Here is a 20,663-nt window from a genome sequence, read left to right as displayed (position 1 = left end):
TCCATCCATTTGCCTAAGAATTTCATAAATTCATTGTTTTTAATAGCTAAGTAGTACTCCATTGTGTAAATGTATCACATATTTTGATTCCATTCCTCTGTTGAGGGACATCTGGGTTTTTTTCCAGCTTCTGGCTATTATAAATAAGGCTGCTATGAACATAGTGGAGCATGTGTCCTTATTACCTGTTGGAGCATCTTTTGGATATATGCCCAGAAGTGGTATTGCTAGGTCCTCAGGCAGTACTATGTCCAATCTTCTGAGGAACCGCCAAACTGATTTCCAGAGTGGTTGTACCAGTTTGCGATCCTACCAGCAATAGAGGAGTGTTCCTCTTTCTCCACATCCTCACCAGCATCTGCTGTCACTGGAGTTTTTGATCTTAGCCATTCTGATTGGTGTGAGGTGGACTCTCAGGGTTGTTTTGATTTGCCTTTCCCTGATGACTAAGGATATTAAACACTTTTTAGGTGTTTCTCAGTCATTCAGTATTCCTCAGTTGAGAGTTCTTTGTTTAGCTCTGAACCCCCATTTTTTAATATGGTTATTTGTTTTTCTGGAGTCTATCTTCTTGAGTTCTTTGTGTATATTGGATATTAGCCCTCTGTCGGATTTAGGATTGGTAAAGAGATATGAGCACAGGTGAAAAATTCCTGAACAGAACACCAATGGCTTGTGCTGTAAGATCAAGAATCAGCAAATGGGACCTCATTACATTGCAAAGCTTCTGTAAGGCAAAGGACACTGTCAATAAGACCAAAAGGCAGCTCTTATTTCTTTTTCTGGTTCTTTTTGAGGCAGCAGAGAGGGAAGAGTGTTAGCAGGGGTAATATTTGGTCTTAGGCGATACTTAGGGTTGCTGTATAAAGCATTTTCTTAAAACTAAGTCAATTTATCAAAAAGAAAAATGCAAATGTGTGTACCCAAAGGTACACACATTGAATGTATGAAGTGTTACTTGAAGAGCTGGACTCTACTGGGCTTTACTTTCATCAAATAGACAAAAATTAACAAACAATCATTGGCATTAGACTACAATACAGACTGGTGAACAGCAGTTTATAGGTAGCCTTATCAAAGGGCTACAAAATACACAGTTCTCACCATAGCATAGGGCAATCTCCAGAATATTTCATATATTTACGTGTATAACCAATTCTCAACAAATTAAAATCCTTACTCAAACTCTTGGCTGCACGTCTGTCTCAGTCAGCTCCTGGAAGAGCCTCTCAGAGGACAGCCATACTCGGCTCCTTCTGCAAGCACAGCATAGCATCAGTAATGGGGTCAGGGTTTGGCACCCAGCGCCCATGGGATGGGTCCCAATTTGGGCCAATCACTGGTCAGCCATTTGTTCAGTCTCTGCTCCATTTTTGTCCCTGCATTCTTTTAGACAGGAACAATTTGGGGTGGAAATATTTGAAGGTATGTTAGTGTCCCCATTCCTCCTCTAGGGGCTCTATCTCCCCCTCCCATACCTAATCCTGCCCCCCTTTCTCCTCCCCCTCCTGTCTCCCACTCAGGTCCCTCCTTCTGCCTCCCATGATTATTTTGTTCCCCGTTCTAAATGGAATTTATCATGGGTATTCTGTACTTTTTGGCTAATATCCATTTATCAGTGAGTATATATCATGAATTTTTTTGGTTGTGTTACCTCACTCAGGATGATATTTTCTAGTTCCATTCATTAGCCTGCAAAATGATATCCTTGTTTTTGATAGCTGAGTAATATTTCATTGTATAAATGAATCACATTTTCTATATCCATTCTTCATTTGAGAGATATCTGAGTTGCTTACATTTTCTGTCTATAACATATAATGTTGCTATGAACATAGTGGAGCATGTGTGTTGTGATATTTTGGAGCATCTTTTGGGTATATACCCAGGAGTAGTATATCTGGGACTTTAGGTAGAACCATTTTCAATTTTCTGAGGAACCATCATATAGATTTCCAGAGTGGTTGTACCAGTTTTTAATCCCAACAGCAATGGAGGAGTATTCCTCTGTTGGACTCCAGTGGAAGAGTTAGGGGAAGGATTGAATGAAACCAAAGGGGATGACAACTCCATAGAAAGACCTACAGTGTCAACTAACCTGAACACTTGGATACTCCCAGAGACTAAGTCACCAACCAAAGAGAATACACGGGCTGGTCAGAGTCCCTAGCACATATGTAGCAGAGGCCTGCCTTGTCTGACTTCAGTGGGAGAAGATGCACCTAATTCTGTAGAGACTTGATGCCCCAAGGAGAGGGGATGCTCATGGGGTCATTCTCTCAGAGGTGCAGGGAAGGGAGGATGGATGAAAAACTCTTCAAGGGGAGTCCAGAAAGAGGGAGCAACATTTGGGATGAAAATAAATCAAACAATTAATTAATAATAATAATAAAAACCTTAAAATTATAACATTTAACTTCTCTGATCACAGTGGAGTAAAACTAGATACCTATAACATTTGGCATTTTGGAAGTTGTATAAGTAGATGCATAGAAACTTTTATAAATCTCCTTTTCAAATTATCAACTATATTTCACATGATTAAATAAAAACACTTCTAGAATTTCTATGGACCCATAAAAGACCCAAATTATCAAATCAACCAGGAACAAAAAGGAAATAAACAAAAGGCAAATCATTATAACACCAGACTCAAAACATACTTCAGAGGGATTGCTTGCATCCAAAACAAAAATGGACTGGTAGTAAGAACAGTTCAGAATCTTATAGAACAGAACAGAATGGAGCATTTTAGAAATAAATTGGTTCTTCTCAGGAAATTAAAAAACAGACATCTAAATGCAGAAGAAACCTTAACAATCTCTCTCTCTTTCTCTCTCTCTCTCTCTCTCTCTCTCTCTCTCTCTCTCTTTCCCACTCACCCACTCACCCACACACACCATCACCATCACCATCATCATCATGTACAAATAACAACTCAAAGTGGACCAAGACATGAGTGTAACTCAACCATAAAAGTACTAGAACAAGATATAGGAAAAATACTTTAGAATTTTGATACAAACAAAAATGTATACACACAGATTAAAAAAGAAAGAGAGAAAGAAAAAACTGATGAACAGGATTATATCAACCTGAATGGCTTCAATACAGTCAATGAACAGGAAAGAAAATAAAAATGCAGATAAATACTTACAAACGATTCATTCAAACAGGGATTGATTTCCAGGATATACAAGAGATTAAAACAATTCAGCATTAAAACCATAATAACAACAACAGCAATCTAATTTAAAATTGATAAAGTTTGTGAAGAAATTTCCCAAAATAGAATGCACAAATCATTAGTCGTGATATGAAAAAAGGCTCACCATCACTACATATCAAGAGGGTGCAAATCAAATGATAATGGACTATTATCATATACCTTATCCCCATAACCACTATCTTACTAGAACAATAAATAAAAAGTCCTAGTAAGAATCTGAAGACAGGGAACTGCTTGTACACGATTGATGCTAGTATAGATTAATTCAAGCATGTCTATAGTTTCAAAAACAAAAGCAAAAAAAAATAAAATAAAATAAAATAAAAAATAAAACTACCCTATGATCTGGTATTCTCACTATTACCTGCATAGCCAAAGCAGTTAACATGTGAATGTGAAGAAACCATCGGTCGGTACTTGAACTTTTTCACAACTCTATTCTCAGTCAGCCAGATGTGGAATCAACACTAGTGTCAAGGTGTTTAAATTGGTAAAGAAAATGTGGCTGACATATATGTGTGAACAGAGTCATAATAAAATATTTTAATCATGAAATAAAATTTTGTTGGTTGTGGGGACACAGGTGCATCTGAAGATAATTATGAAAAAGTCAAGTGGATGTAAAAATAATTTTTATTCGACTGATTTAATCTCTAAAGCATACTGCCTCCATCTGCTAATCTAGGCCTACTCTTGGAAGCTTCTAGCCTCCATACAAACTTACCTTTGCCTAAAGTGTTTTCAGCCTCTGAGACTTACTGTGGAATAAGCTCATCCTTTCTTGTTCTTTATGAACGCAGGCTGGATGATTCAACTCAGCTGTTCCGGCTCAAACGACTCTCCAAGCTGATTGATTGATTCAATCTTGCTTCACTGTAGGTTTTTGACTGAATTTCTCTGCTTGACCTCAAACTATCTCTAGGAATCTGTTCTCATCTTCTGGCTCCTTCTCACTCTCTGGTTCATTCTGTCTTTACCTGTGTCTAGCTTTTTCTCTCTTCAATCTATCTCTGTAAAACTTGCCTGGTAAAACTGCCTCTCTCCCTCTCTGTACTGCTCTTTCTTAAGTAGCTTCCCTTTCCTCCTTCTGGAGAAAGTTGGGCATATCCTGTTCTGTAAAATCTTCCTCTGATTCATGACTTACAATCCCAGTGAGAGAGTGTGTGGGCAACCCAGCCTAGCCGACTTTGCCAGTTCCAGACTAGTAAGAGGCGCGCATGCACACACACATACACACACACACACACACACACACACACACACACACATGCAAATAACAGAGACAGAAAAGAGACATATGGTCAGGAGCAGGAAGGAGGTGTGGGGTCAATAATTGTTTTAATCTCAGTTTAAACACCGCAACATGCTTGTCTGATGACAACAGCTAACAGTGAGGATGACAGACAGGAGAGGGAATAATGGGGTAAAAGCAACTAGGAAATGTAAAGTACTAAAGAAAGCAAAGGCAGAAGAGAACCTGGAAAAACTTTAACCAGTACAAAAGGAGCCAAAATAACTCTTTGGGGAAATTCTAGGGCTATGATATCAGAGAAATAGCAGTTGACAGCTGCTTGTTGAGTGATGTTCAAAATGATTGCAGAGATCATTTTAACTCAGAAAGCACAGCTGAGGGCTTTCCTGTGTCCCTCAGCTGCCCAGCACTGACATTCTGGATAGGTAGGAGTTCTGAAAAAGAGCTAGCATTAGTCCCTTACTTTGGGTCAAAATTATACTTAAATGTACTTTATACTCCCCCTTCTAATGTATCATAATTACAGGTAGACAATCATTTAGAGTACTGAATTTAACAGTGTAGGATTGCCAAGCCGCATAAGGCAATGAAATCTCTCCCTACTCATAAACCACCAGGCTGGTGAAGCATCTTTATTGGCGTAGTGGCACAGGGCAGACATGAGAAGTGACTGGTGGATTTTGTTGCTCCCAATGTGCATTTTCTCAGCTCACTACATCTGTGAGAGATTTCCTGCCTCCCACTCAGGATTGGCAGCTTCCTACACTACCATTTATCCTAATGATTGCTAACCATTGCTGTTGTCATGGTTACCTTCATCACACCTTATATTACTGTACAACTTTGCCTCAGCCCTTTCCATTTAGCACTTTTTGTCTTCTCCAATTTCTCATGCACTTTTTCACCTGCCAAAGTGAGAAAAGAAATGGCCTTTTATAGACATTGCTGTTCAGCCAGCCCTTTCTTCCCCACTGTCAGAAAATGAAAAGCAATAGTATAATATTATAATCGCTGGGTCTTCAGTACCTCCTGCATCGGGAATGACTAGAGCCTATTTTACTTTTTTAAATGTATAAGAAGGTTATTAAAATGTAAAAGCATGAAGGATACAGAAGCATAGATTATAAAATGTTTTAACCACCAGTACCTGCCATTTAACACTGAATAGGAACTCTACATACAGTAGACAATAACCTGCAGTCCTGGTTCTCATAGCTTCTCAGTTGAACAAAGGAAATCGATAAATATAATAGACCATAATATACTTCTTGGAATTATAGACTCTCTTTGTATTAAGTGTGTTTGTCAACTAACAAAATTTAAAGGGAATAGAAAAGAAAGAAAAATTCTAACTAAAACACAAATTTTAATAAAAACAGAAGATATGCTATAAAAGATTATAGAAATTCTAGTAGAATTATAAACTTTAGTGTGGTCAGTGATGTATATTGAGAGTACAATAATTACAAATTAGTTTGCACATACTTTAGCATGTATATGTTCAGTGTGGCCACGTCTTACCTGTCAAATTTAATGCATAATTAAGACTTGCCTTATGCAAAAAAGCACAAAATCAGAAAAGTATGACACTATTCTGACTCAGTTCAAAAAAATCTCGCATGTTCCTTCCCATCAAGGTAACTGTTACATGTTTCTTTGTGAGCCACAGACTACTTTTTAATGAGCAATATAGAGATTATTAAGGTATCACACACATTTTTAAAGGAAAATGCATATACAAACTTATTTTCTTATCCTCTCCAATAATCAGTCCTGGTCTTTCCTTCATTAAACAGCATCAAATCTCCTGAGCATCATTTCAAACTTCAAAACAGGCTATTTGGAGCACTATGACCTAATTTAGGAAAAACATTTCACCTTATAATTCACTTGTGGTATGAGTCACCAGAACTATAAACTCAGCAAATTGATTTTCCATTTAACATTTACTAAGATTCCTGAAATTTTTTTGCACAGATGTTGTTCTAGCTGTTTGCTTAGGTAGCTAGGATTTACACAAATGTCTGCAAAAAAAAAAAAAAAAAAGTAAGCATAGTCATTCTGCATACTAGAGCATGTCTGAAATATTATACAGGTTCCAGTAGTCTAGATCAGCTTTTGCAAAACTATGATTAAATAATAAGTACCATTAAAATCCAACTTGATTATAAAGAAGAAGGGTTTCTTCTCATTCATCGTATATGAAAACTGAGGTCAGTTGCAACTCTGTTCCATGCCTTAATTCTGGCATTGGGATAAAAGAGTAGGTTTCTTCTAGATTTATTCACCTTGTGACAAGGGAAGAAAAGTAAAAGTCTTCTGCCTCCACCTTAAAATGCACTTTTGCATAACTTTCACAGACCCATGAAAACCAGTGGCCAGTACAGAGGTGAGTGGGACAAGGAAATATGGACCTCTTAAAAGAATAGAACTGAAAATAATGCCCTGTGCAAGAAAAACAAAAACAAAAACCATGAAATTATTAAAATAAGAGATTGAGTTCATTTCTTTCCTAAATCACAAACAAAATCAGATAATAGGTGTTTTCATGTGTGGCAGAAAGGTAGCAACAATAGCCATTTCCTATATTGCAGAGAGAAAGAATTAAAAACATTTAGAAGAACAATAAGAAGGCTGCATTGGGGATAACCAGCCTCCTACATCTCTCTGTGTTTCTTGTTTTCCAATTTGACTGATGAGTTTTTTTTGTGTGTGTGCATGTTATAAGTAACTAATTATTTTATCAAAACAAGGTGTGGCTTTCACTCATACATTTTCTCCTTTAATTAAAATTCTTTGTATATCGATGATAATAGACCTGATTAACCAGAATAAATTAATGAAGTTAAATCAATTCTCATAAAAAAGAAAAAAATAGAAATAGAAGGTCTACTGCAGCAACTACCCACACTCAGTACATTTCACCTACCACCTATAGGATACTGTAATTTGGAAAATACAAAAAAAAAAAAAAAAATCAGTTCAGAAAAATTTCATTAGCAAGCATGTGGCTATGTCAGGAATTATAAAACCATTACTCCAGCCAAGGAGAAAAAGATATTTATTCATCGCTCATAAAAGGGAAGATAAAGAATGCAGGGATAGGTACAGGTTGATTCTGAAGTAAGAATTTAGAAACATTTAAGTACAAGTTTAAGATTAAAAATAAATACATGGCTAGCTAGTCTGCTCCCTAGAGACACATGTCCTGTGCTAGTCCAGAACCCTCTGGAAGTCCCACAGCTGCTGCTGGGAGCCCAGTACACTGAGGACCCATCACCACCCAAAGCCACTCCCATCCCCACCTCCGAATACCCCTCCCTTTCTGCCTGGTCCTTTCTTCTGGGGCACACTGCTAGCTAGTCTGCTACCCTGGAGACACCATATCCTGAGCCAGCCCAGAAGATGTGTTGCACTCAGAATATTTGGGAAACAAAAACCACAGTCCATAGATCCTCCCCTCCTCCAACAGTCTGAAGGCCTCCCAGGAGATTTACTGTAGTCGACCCTCAGGCAACAGAACAGCAGCTTCTCTGCCCCTCTGAAGAGTCCACACTTGGAAGGCACCACAGGTGGTCTGGTACAGCCAGAGCCACAAGCCTACCAGGAGACCTGAAGCAACCCAAGGACAAAAGAAGCATTCTCCAGACAGAGTCACCAGACCAGCAAACACCAGGGACAATCAGAAGCAAGCACAAGACCATAAGCAACAGAAGCCAATATACATGAGCATCATCAAAACCCAGTTATCCCACCACAGCAAGCCCTGAATACACCAACACATCTGAAAATCAGAAAACTGACCTCAAATCCTATCTCATGAAGATAATAGAGTCTTTTAAGGAGGATATAAAAATCTCTCTAAAAATAAATAAATAAATAAATAAATAAACAAACAAACAGGAAAACACAGGTAAACAGGTAGAAGCCCTTAAAGAGGAAACAAATAAATCCCTTAAAGGAATACAGGAAAGTACAAACAGGTGAAGGAATTGAATAAAGCAGTTCAAGACCTAAAAGTGGAAGTAGAAACAAAAGAGAAAACACAAGTAGAGGCAAACCTGGAAACAGAAAACTTAGGAAAAATGTCAGGAATTAGAGATGTAAGTATCGCCAACAGAATACAAGAGATAGAAGAGAGAATCTCCAATGTAGAAGATACCGTAGAAGAGATTGACACAACCATCAATGAAAATTCAAAACATAAAAAGCTCCTAACCCAAAGCATCCAGGAAATTCAGGACACAATGAAAAGACCAAATCTAAGGATAATTTGAATAGAAGAAAATAAAGATTCCCAGCTCAAAGGACCAGAAAATGTCTTCAACAAAATCATAGAAGAAAATTTCTCCAATCTAAAGAAAGAGATGACCATAAAGGTACAAGAAGCCTATAGAACACCAAATAAATGAGACCAGAAAAGAAAATCCTCTTGTCATATAATAATTAAATCACTAAACCCAAAGAACAAAGAAAGAATAGTAAAAGCTGCAAAGGAAAAGGGCCGAGTGACATACAAAGGTAGACCTATCAGAATTACCCCAGACATCTCAACAGAGACTATGAAAGTCAGAAGAACCTGGTCAGAGGTCATACAAACTCTAAGAGAACACAAATTTCAGCCTAGACTACTATACCCAGCAAAACTCTCAATCAACATAGATGGATAAAAGAAAATATTCCAGGACAAAACCAAAATCAAACAGTATCTATTTACCAATCAAGCCCTACAGAGGATCCTAGAAGGAAAACTCCAACACAAGGAAGATACCTGCACCAAAGAAAAGAGAAGATATTAAGCACCTCACAACAAAACCAAAAGGAGAGAACCACAAGCACTTAAGGCCAACTACAAAAACAAACATATCAGGAACCAACAGTCATCTGTCTTTAATATCTCTCAATATTAATGGACTCACCCATAAAAATACCTAAGCTAAGAGACTGATATGCAAAAAGAGATCCAGCATTTTGCTGCATACAAGAAACACACCTCAATAACAAAGACAGGTACTAACTTAGAGTAAAAGGATAGAAAAAGGTCTTCCAAGCAAATGATTCCAGGAAACAAGTTGGAGTTGCCACTGTAATATCCAATAAAATACTTTCAACCCAAAGTTATTAAGCATGATGAGAAAAGACACTTCATAGTCATCAAAGGGAAAATCCACCAAGAGAAAGTCTCAATTCTGAACCTCTATGCCACAAATGCAAGAGGAACCAAATTCATAAATGAAACTTTACCAAATCTCAAAACACATATTGAACCCCACACAATAATAACGGGAGTCTTCAACACCCCACTCTCATCAATGGACAGGTCATTGAAACAGAAACTAAAGAGAGACACAGTGAAACTAACAGAGCTTATGAACCAAATGGATTTAACAGATATCTACAGAATATTTCACCCTAAAACAAAAGAATACACCATCTTCTCAGCACTTAATGGTACCTTCTCCAAAATTGACCATATAATTGGTCACAAAACAACCCTCAAATGATACAAGAAGATTGAAATAATTCCTTGCATCCTATTAGATCACCATGGCCTAAGGCTGGTCTTCAATAACAGCAAAAACAACATGAAGCTCACATACACGTGGAAACTGAACAACTCTCTACTTAATGATAACTTGGTCAGGGAAGAAATAAAGAAAGAAATTAAAGACTTCCTAGAATTTAATGTAAATGTCGATACATCATACCCAAACTTATAGGACACAATGAAAGTGGTACTAAGAGGAAAATTCATAGCACTAAGTACCCTGGTAAAGAAACTGTAGAGATCTTACACTAGCAACTTAACAGCACACCTGAGAGCTCTAAAACAAAAAGAAGCAAACACACCCAAGAGGAGTAGACAGCAAGAAATAGTCAAACTCAGGGCAAAAATCAATCAAATAGAAGCAAAGAGAACAATACAAAGAATCAACAAAACCAAAAGCAGGTTCTTTGAGAAAATCAACAAGATAGATAACCCCCTGGCCAAACTAACTAAAGGGCCCAGAGGCAGTATCCAAATTAACAAAATCAGAAAAGAAAAGGGAGACATAACAACAGAAACAAAGGAAATTCAAAAAAAAATCATCAGATCCTACTACAAAAGCCTATACTCAACAAAACTGGAAAATCTAGGTGAAATGGATGGTTTTCTAGATAGATACCATATACCAAACTTAAATCAAGAGCAGGTAAACCATCTAAACAGGCCCGTATCCCATAAGGAAATAGAAGTCATTAAAAATCTCACAAACAAACAAACAAACAAAAAAAAAATACCAGGGCCAAATGGATTTAATGCAGAATTCTACCAGACCTTCAAAAAAGATCTGATACCAATATATTATTGGTATCATATTTATTATCTCATAAAATAGAAACAGAAGGAGCAGTACTTAATTCATTCTATGAAGCCACAATTGCTCTGATAAAGCCACACAAGGACCTAACCAAAAATGCGAATGCCAGACCAAACATGCTTGTGAATATCGATGCAGAAATACTCAATAAAATTCTTGCAAACCAAATCCAAGAACATATCAAACCATCATTCACCACAATCAAGTAGGCTTCATCCCAGGGACGTAAGGTTGGTTTAATATACGAAAATCAATGAACGTAATCTACTATATAAACAAACTCAAAGAAAAAATTCAAATAATCATCTCCATAGATACAGAAAAAGCATTTGACAAAATACAACACCCCTTCATGTTAAAAATATTGGAGAGATCAGGAATTCAAGACCCATACCTAAACATAGTAAAGGTATATAAAGATATACAGCAAACTGACAGCCAATATCAAATTAAATGGAGAGATACTTGAAGCAATTCCACTAAAATCAGAGACAAGGATGCCCACTCTCCCCATATATATTCAATAGAGAGTCCAAAGTGCTAGTTAGAACATTAAGACAACAAAAGGGTATACAAATTGGCAAAGAAGAAATAAAGGTATCACTATTTGCAGACTATATGATAGTATGCATAAGCTACCCCAAAATGTCTACCAGAGAACTTCAGATGATAAACAACTTCAGCAAAGTGGCTGGATATAAAATTAGCTCAAATAAATCAGCAGCCTTCCTTTATACAAATGATAAACAGGCTGAAAAAGAAATTAGAGAAACAATTCCCTTTACAATAGCCACAAGTAATATAAAACATCTTGGGGTAACTCTAACCAAACAAGTGAAAGATCTGTATGACAATAATTTCGAGTCTCTCTAGAAAGAAATCGAAGATCTCAGGAAATGCAAAGATCTCCCATGGTGATGGAATGGCAGAATTAGCATAGTAAAAATGGCCATTCTACCTAAGGCACCCTACAGATTCAATGCAATCTTCATCAAAATTCCAACACAATTCTTCAAAGACATAGAAAAAGCAATTCTCAAATAGCCAGTAAGACAAATTGGTAACCTACAGATCGGGGGGGGGGGGGACCTTTACTAACCCCACATCCAATAGGGAGCTAATACCCAAAACATATAAAGAATTCAAGAAGCTAAACGCCAAAAAACCAAACAACCCAATCAAAGCATGGAGTATAGAACTAAACCGAGAATTCACAACAAAGGAATCTTGAATGGCTGAGAAACACCTAAGGAAATGTTCAAAGTCCTTAGTGATCAGAGAAATGCAAATCAAAATGACCCTGAGATTCCACCTTACACTAATCAGAATGGCTAAGATCGAAGCTTCAGATGACAGCACATGTTGGTGAGGATGGGGAGAAAGATGAACACTACTCCATTGTTGGTGGGATTGCAAACTGGTACAACCACTCTGGAAATCAATCTGGAGGTTTCTCAGAAAATTGGAAATAGATCTACCTGAAGACCCAGCAATACCACTCTTGGAAATACACCCAAAAGATGCCCCACCATGCCACAGGGGCACATGTTCCACTATGTACATAGCAACCTTGTTTGTGATAGCCAGAAGCTGGAAACAACCCAGATGACCCAGGACAGAAGAATGGATACAGAAAATGTGGTTCATTTTCACAGTGGAATGCTACTCAGCTATTAAGAATGAGGACCTCCTAAGTTTTGCAGGTAAATGGATAGAACTAGAATATATCATCCCGAGTGAGGTAACTCAGATCCCAAAAGACATGCATGGTATGTACTCACTAATACGTGGATATTAGAAAAAAAAAAAAAAAAAGTACAGAATACCCTAGATACAGTCTAGAGAACTCAAAAAGGTCAACAAACTGAAGGACAAAAGTGAGGATGCCTCAGTTCCACTTGGGCAGGAGAAGAAAGCAACCACAGATGGGGAGAGAGGGAGGGACCTGGGAGGAAAAGGAGATAGGCGCTAGAGGGGAACATGATCAGGTATTGGGTGGGGGAAAAGGACTGACGCCCTGAGTTCCAACAGAAAGAATGGAAACAAGCAACTGCAGGAGGTAGGAAGTTGAGGGGAATATACCTCCAGAATATACCAGAGACTTGGGAGTTGAGAAACTCTCAGGACTCAAAGGGAGGGTCCTTAGATGAAATGCCCTACAGTGGGGAGAGGGAACTTGTAGAGCCCACCTCCAGCAGAAAGACAGGGCATCAAGTGAGGGATGGAGTTACCCTCCCACAGTCAAAACTCTGACCCATAATTGTTCCCGTCTGAAAGAACTGCAGGGATGGAAATGGAGAGGAGCCTGAGGAAAAGAAGGTCCAGTGAAAGGCCCAAAGTGGGATCCAGCTCAAGGGGAGGCCCCAAGACCTGACACTATTACTGAGGCTATGGAGTGCTCACAAAAAGGGATCTATTTCTCTGAAATAGACTGTTCTCTGAAAGACCCAACAAGCAGCTAAAAGAGTCAGATGCAGATATTTACACCCAACCAATGGACAGAAGCTGCTGACCCCTGTGGTTGAATTAGGAGAAAGCTGGAAGAAGCTGAGGAGGAAGACAACCCTGTAGGCGGACCAGCCGTTTCAATTAACCTGGACCCCGGAGACCTCTCAGACACTGGAACACCAACCAAGCAGCATACACCAGCTGATATGAGGCCCACAGCACATATACAGCAGAGGACTGCCGGGTCTCAGTTTAGTCAGAGAAGATGCACCTAACCCTCAAGAGACTGGAGGCCCCAGGGAGTTTAGAGGTCTGGTGGGGTGGGGGTTAGGAGTTAGGGACATCCTCATGGAGAGAGACAGTGGGGTGGAGAGGAGGTATGGGATATAGAAGAGTTGGAGGGAATAAAATCTCAAGTTTTAAATAAATAAATAAATAAATAAATAAATAAATAAATAAATAATGAATACACATTTAAATGTAATACAAAATCCAATATTGGCTTCCAGACCATATTCTCACCTCAGTCAACTAACTCCCTAACTGGCCAGAAGTCATCTCATTCAATGACCTATGAACTTTACCAATATCTACTTTCTGATTTATAGCTTATGTCTCTATTTCAAAGTCCTTGTTTCCTATTTCTACTTAAGTCCCCCCGTCAACATTGCTCTAAGTACCAATTATATAAATTTATTCATGTTAATAAGACTTGATTTCAATGCGTGCTGGGAATTTGGGGCTTTCAAATTTTCTTATTAAAGAAGCAATTACTTTGTGTGTGTCACTTTGCCCACAGCTTTAGCTATTTCTCTAAGATGTATTAATAACTACAACTGTATTTCTCAGCTCCTAATTTTCAATGCATATGGCAAGGCACAGACTATATTAAGTGATGTCAATGGGAAAACAAAGTTCTTATTTGAAATATGTTACAATATATTTCCCATTGGGTAATAATGTTTAACTCTGTCACTTCCTAGCCTATATATCTATGTACACTGTGACCTCATATGATTTATACTGTCAGCCAAGGTGAAGGTTCTTTCAAACCTCTCCCATTCATTGACTACAAGCTGCCACTGACCACATAACCGTGAGCCATGCTCTAGGCCTCTGTATTCCCATGCCACATTGGCAGATTACCAACATTCCCCAACCCTGAGAGTTTCATAAGAGGTATCTACCCCTGTCTCTATGATTTTCCCTGAATATAAAACGTTGTTTTTCTTCTTATTTCACTGCTGATATAATCAGTGAAAATCAAAGAAGCATGCAGCTTGATTTTCTTTTCTTTTTTGTTTTTTATTTTATTTTGCTTTGACAATTACAGGAGGTAACCCCTAATCTACTCTTCTGCCTGTTGATATGGTTACTCCCCCAGCACTGTATCCCAGATTCTTGCTCTTTCTCCTGGCCATGTGCTCATCATCCATATCTTCTCATGGTAGCTTCCTCTCTCCTCTCCTTTCTTTCACCTTCTCCTCTTGATCTCAACCCCAATCCCACATACCTCTAATTCTTCCAGTAATTGGCTGTAGTCAATTTTATTTAACCAATAGGTTTTTTTTGTTGTTTTTGTTTTTTTGTTTGTTTGTTTGTTTTACAATAATGTTGTTTAATCTGCCAAATATACAAGTTGAATTTGAGGAGCATGTCTTGTCTGGGTGACGCACAGTAACCAGAGGTTTCTTGAAATGATCAACGGGTAGGGTTAAAAATGGGTTACCAGGTGGGTGGGAAGGGGACAGAACAGAGAGGAGAGTCCTCATCGGATGGAACTGGCCAGGCATAAACCTTGGACCTTTCATGGCACAGGCTCCAGGAGCTCCTCTGAGTGAATACCCAGACAATCTGGGCTGGTTGTCATCAACTCCCACAGCAGCTGCCTGCTAGCACCCCCTCCCTCCCACTAGTGTGCAATCTATTGTACAAATGGAATCTCCTCACCCCACTGCCCAGGCACCCCTTCCCCCAACCAGGGTTCCAATTTCTAAAAACAGCGAAAACATTCAAATGGTTACATATGAAATGCTGTCCTGCATCTTTCTTTCTCAAAGATAGCAACTGCCCCTCTACCGACCCCCCCCCACACACACACATCCCTTGAACAATTTCTGTGCCAAGATGAAGAGGCTGCCCCAGGCTTTGGGGGCCACTGGCCTTAGGGGCTGCTGCAGAGGTGCCAGGACACAGAGTAGGTGAGGCATGGCAGCGGGGAAGACAGAGCATGTCTTAACCAATAGTTTTAAAGGAACAAGGTTTGTAGAACAGAAGCATGTAAGCATGGAAAGTCACTCTTAGGCCCAGACCTTCTGGTTTAGAAATTAACATTACAATGCATAGCCACAGAGCAAACCTCAACACCCATGTGTGTTTTAAAGAAGAAAGGCAAGGTTTTTTTCTTCCAAAATGTTATCTCTTCCAAAGCATGCATTTCACAGAATTCAACACAACTTCCTATGGCATAAAGGCAATGAAGATGCATATGTGTAGCTGATTGTCCTAATCTCTCTAATGGTGTTATGTTTAAGGTAAAAGTTATGGTTACTATTAGGTTTCAGGTTAGAATTAGGATTAGAGTTAGGGTTAGGGTTAGGGTTAGGGTCAGGGTTAGAGTTATAGTTAGGTTTCCTTCCTTACACATATGTGTTTTAAAGAAGAAAGGCAAGGTCTTTTCTCCCAGAGAATCCTGTGTTTTTTCCCATTCAGCTGAATGTAGTAATCTCTGCTATGGATGTGACTTGTTTTAGTGAGGGAACACTGTTCTTTTATACTTTCCTGTACTTTTACATATGCATTTCACAAAATGCCATACACTTTCCTATGGCATATATACAATGACACTGCATATATGCAATAGTTCACCTTAATCTTTTCAATGGTGTTAGGTTGATTACTTTTGTGTCCTTTAACATATGTACTTCAATGAATGCAATACAATTTTCTATGGCCTAATTGCAATGAACATGCATATGTCTAACTGTCCTGATGTCTCCAATGGTGCTAGGGTTAGAATTAGAGTTAGTTCTTTATCCGTGTGTGTGTGTGTGTGTGTGTGTGTGTGTGTGTGTGTTATTTAATTTTTTTTTACTTATTCACTCTACATCCTACTCACTGTCCCTCTCCCAGTCACCCCTTCCCACACAATCCTTCCCCTATCCCTCCTTCTCCTCTGAGAAGGTGCCCTTTCCACTGGAACCCCCCAAACCTGGCACTTCAATCCCTCCCACTGAGGCCAGACAAGGCAGCTCAGCTTGAAAACCATATCCCATATAAAGGCAAAAGCTTTTGGGATAGTCCCTGTTCCATTTGTTCCAGACCCACATGAAGTCCAAGTAGCTTGATTTTATAATGATAATAAATGAGCTAATAATGTCTTCTATGAAGATGCAGGAAAATATGTCCTCACTTCTATTCCATTTGATTACCACTATTTCCTACAACAGTTAATGATACTAAGCAACATTTTTGTTAGCAAAATCCTATACCTTAGGAAATAATGGCACAACTTATGGTTAACAATTTCAGGGACAGGTACTGACCTTAAAACTCATTAACTTGCAAACATTAAATGATGCACTGAGTGTAAAAGAAAAAAAGTTACTCTGGCAGTCTACAGACTCATATTCAGTCTGACTAAACATCATTCTCTTAACATTACTTGAAAGTTGCTTCGTCATTTTAGCATTTAGCCATTAAATGTCTCATATGTACTAAAAGACTTCACAGTCACCAAAAAGAGATTAGTGTCAATCTCAATGTATTCATCTCGAACCTTGGTGCTAGATGGTCCCAGGGATGATGAGTAACAGGATGAACTTATGAAAGCATAACTAATCTATGAGCACAAGCTCCCACGAATAGGGGTCAGAATAAAAGTCATCCCATTCTGTACTCACCCTCACACCCCAGTGGCTGTTCAAGACCAGAACTGAAGATAACCATCTAAGCACCAAGTGTCATCTCCTGGTTATGTTCAACACAATACATTGCCATGTGTTAGGTTCTGAGAAGGTATGCAACATCCCCCTGGATTCCATTCCTTACTTGGTCCCTATTTCTGGCTTGAACCATAAACTATAAGGATAATGTTGAATTCTTCATCTTCCTGTTCTGTTGATTGGACATTGAGGAACACTCCTGACAGCTCTAGCTCATCAAAGTATCACTCATACATAGCTTGGATTGTTTCCTCCCAGCCCTGACTTGCCAGATTGTTAACCTAGTTCTTACCTATCACTTTATTGTGAGGTCTTAAATACTTTATATAACTTTATGAGGAGAGTTCTGTCTGCCTATGTAGCTTAAGACATTTGTGTGTGTTCTTATGACATCTTGTGGCCTTTCTGTCACAGGTACATCTAAACTGACAAATATTTTCCACTGAGTGACTCAGAACAAAGGGGTAACTTCACCAACTAATGGCATCCTTGGACATGCTTCAGATGTATAGAGACCTGAGAGTGTGGCTGATAAAGTTATACTTAGAGCGTATCCATTTGTTCTGTATCTTTAGAGCTCTTCTTTGGGCTTCTGGATTAAACTATATGAATTGTTGTTTGGTTTTTCTTTATGAATTGTTGTTTAAATTCTGTTAACCCAAAAAACAATCACATTTTTTTTTCTACTTTTAGATGGCCCAATAGTGTACACAGCATATTTAAAATTGGAGCACAGTGATGAGAACATTAAATTCTGGATGGCATGTGAAACCTACAAGAAAATTGCTTCACGGAGGGGCAGAATTTCTAGGGCAAAAAAGCTTTACAATATCTACATCCAGCCACAGTCTCCTAGAGAGGTAACAATGGGACATGGCAGTTGGGGCATCACTTGGAAGACACTATTAACTTGAAGACCATTACATGCTAGTCATAGTCCATCCCAATATCTCATAAAATTAAATAAATTAAGAATTACTCATGATATTTTTCAGTCACAAAACCTATGAATTCCCCCTGTGTGGTAGAGTCACTAAGTAGTAACCATAGAATTCAAAGGTGAGCTGTTTGATCCACAATCCTCTACCCAATAGCCTATCTTACTGTCGAGCACAGTTAAAAAGAGCAAAGGGATTGTGGAAAGATTTCTCTGCCATCATAAACTTGAAATGCCATGAATGAATGCCCCAGTGAGGTTGGTCCTCTGAGTCATTTCACCTTAGCATAATCCAACCACCCCAGCTGACATCCAAGCTGCCATTACTACTTTCACGCTGCCTAACCCCAAGGCTCCTGACAGAGAAACTTCCCAAACTTACAATTCATGTTAAATGCAAGGGTGGAGGATAGCACAGGAGATATCTATTACTCAGCATAACCCTATATTATTCAATGATTCCCACAAACCCTTCTGGAAATTTTTAGTTTTCTGAGATAACCACTTCTCCCCTCTATGTCTTCACTTCTCCTCAGTTGCTTCCTATTTTAGGACTTGGTTGGCTAACACAGCATTTGTGAATAAACTTTACTCTACTAAGGAGAGTAAAGTTTAAAGCAACCACCAACTTCCTTTTTTCCTTTAAAGAAGAGCCCTCCAGTTCATAGACTTCCATGTTTGCAGACTACCACTAGCAAACCACTGGCATGTTCCAAGGAAGCAGAGGTTTCTAAGGTTCCCTGGTCACAGACTTGATGCTTTCATTCTTTCCCTGAGTGCTAATGATGGATTTTTACTTTTAAAAAGAGTGAAGACTTCATTTCATAAAAGTCTTTAAATACCTCTGAAAATTGAGCCTAAACTATCCTGTTACTCTGAAAAAGAGGATAGTAGATGAAAGCATTCCATTGTAGGCATATGTATTTATTGTGCTTAACCTACAATTTTATTTTTCAGATTAACATTGACAGTACAACACGGGAAGCTATCATCAAAAGCATTCGAGAACCCACTCAAACATGCTTTGAAGAAGCTCAAAAGATTGTATACATGCATATGGAAATGGATTCTTATCCCAGATTTTTAAAGTCTGAAATGTACCAACAACTACTGAAAACTGTTCAATCCAAAAGCTCTTGATTGCTACCCAGAAGTTTAAACTGAAGATGGCATATTGCAAGTGCTAATGTAATTTAGAAAAAGACACAAAATGAGAATGAAGGGAGAAATGAAACAGAAACCAAGTCATAAGTTGATCTCTAGATCCCAAGGGAAATTCAATCCAAGCCCAAAGAGCTCACAGATGCTGAGACACAATTTATAGCATATTTACAGAGAGGAATTAACAGAGAAGAAAAAATGAGCTTCCTTTTATCATATAAACACTATAACATTTTTACTATACTAAGCAACTAATGATAGTTTTCATTAAAAAAAATTGGCAGTCATAGCACAAATAACCAGTTTTAAAACCATTGCTCCGTGAATTTTGTCCTTATATATTTTATAGATATTCTTAGAATATCTTGAATTAGTATATAGACATACAAGTCATAATATAATCTGTTGAATTTTAACATAATCAGTATAGAAAATATGATATTCAAAGGAAATTTAGCTAAAAATTTTCCCAGTAGCATGTCAATGGTTGACCTTAGAAGGTCACTTGACCTATATCACATATGTCTTCTACATGTTAAATCTTTGGGATAATTATAAGCTTTTACTATATGTGGATTTTTTTATTTGTATTTTACACTTACAATGTCATTGGGCTATAAAATTGGTCTTTTATTTGAGATTAACGTCTTCATAATATGAACTCACCATAGTGTTGGAAATCAATCAGTAGAAACTAAAAGCTATGTGCATATTTTTCAAAGACAACTTATTGTACCTTACCACGAACATTTCAAAGGGCCTAAAGTTTGCAAAAGTGAAAAAATAAAATAAAGCAGTTTAACTTGCTTGTTTGGTGTCACCGTACAGTCACTTTAAAACATTAAAAGAATTTAGAGTCAACCCCCAGATCTGGAGTTCTGGAGGACCAACATACATACACAGACACAAAATTTGAACTGTTACCTTTTGTACTATAAGAAATGTCAAGTGAAATGTCAAGTGTTCCTTGACATTTCTTATACTGTAAAAAATGACATTGTGTTGCTGATGGACAGAAAGTATTGAAACTGACCCTCACCATATTCCAGATTCACTTTTCAATCCTCATGTTTCCTCGTGGTTTTGAAAAGCACCTTAAAATAGATTTGACCCTTCTGGTGTAGCCAAGCTCCCACTCTTCCAAGGAACTCTGAGTTCTCACAGTATCATGGTCCTTACTCCTGGAGCTATTGTGTTCTGTTGAACCTGAAAAAATAAAGTATGCCGAGTCCATGGTTCACAAGGTTCCAGGCATTTTAATTACTGCTTTCTACATTCAAAGGGGGCAGCATGAGTGACTGCACAGCCAACCACAGTCTATTCAGGTGCT

At 38.2% G+C, this 20,663-nt stretch overlaps 1 protein-coding gene across 2 annotated transcripts in view; it reads left to right on the top strand.

The window, feature by feature from the left end:
• Rgs13 (regulator of G protein signaling 13) overlaps positions 1 to 20,153 on the top strand; it is a 38,708-nt gene extending 18,555 nt beyond the window's left edge. Inside the window, exons 5-6 of one of the 2 annotated variants that reach the window (XM_021199153.1) lie at positions 17,929 to 18,095; positions 19,130 to 20,153. In XM_021199153.1, coding sequence (XP_021054812.1) covers positions 17,929 to 18,095; positions 19,130 to 19,312 — 350 coding nt within the window. In that variant the 3' untranslated portion in view covers positions 19,313 to 20,153. The remainder of the gene's footprint in view (positions 1 to 17,928; positions 18,096 to 19,129) is intronic. The other variant, XM_021199154.1, reaches the window with a different exon arrangement.
• The last annotated feature ends 510 nt before the right edge of the window (positions 20,154 to 20,663 follow it).

The sequence above is a fragment of the Mus pahari genome, chromosome 5 (assembly GCF_900095145.1).
Source record: "Mus pahari chromosome 5, PAHARI_EIJ_v1.1, whole genome shotgun sequence".
Taxonomy (NCBI): domain Eukaryota; kingdom Metazoa; phylum Chordata; class Mammalia; order Rodentia; family Muridae; genus Mus; species Mus pahari.
Note: the sequence above shows the minus strand (reverse complement) of the source record. Positions and strands in the feature narration are given on the sequence as shown.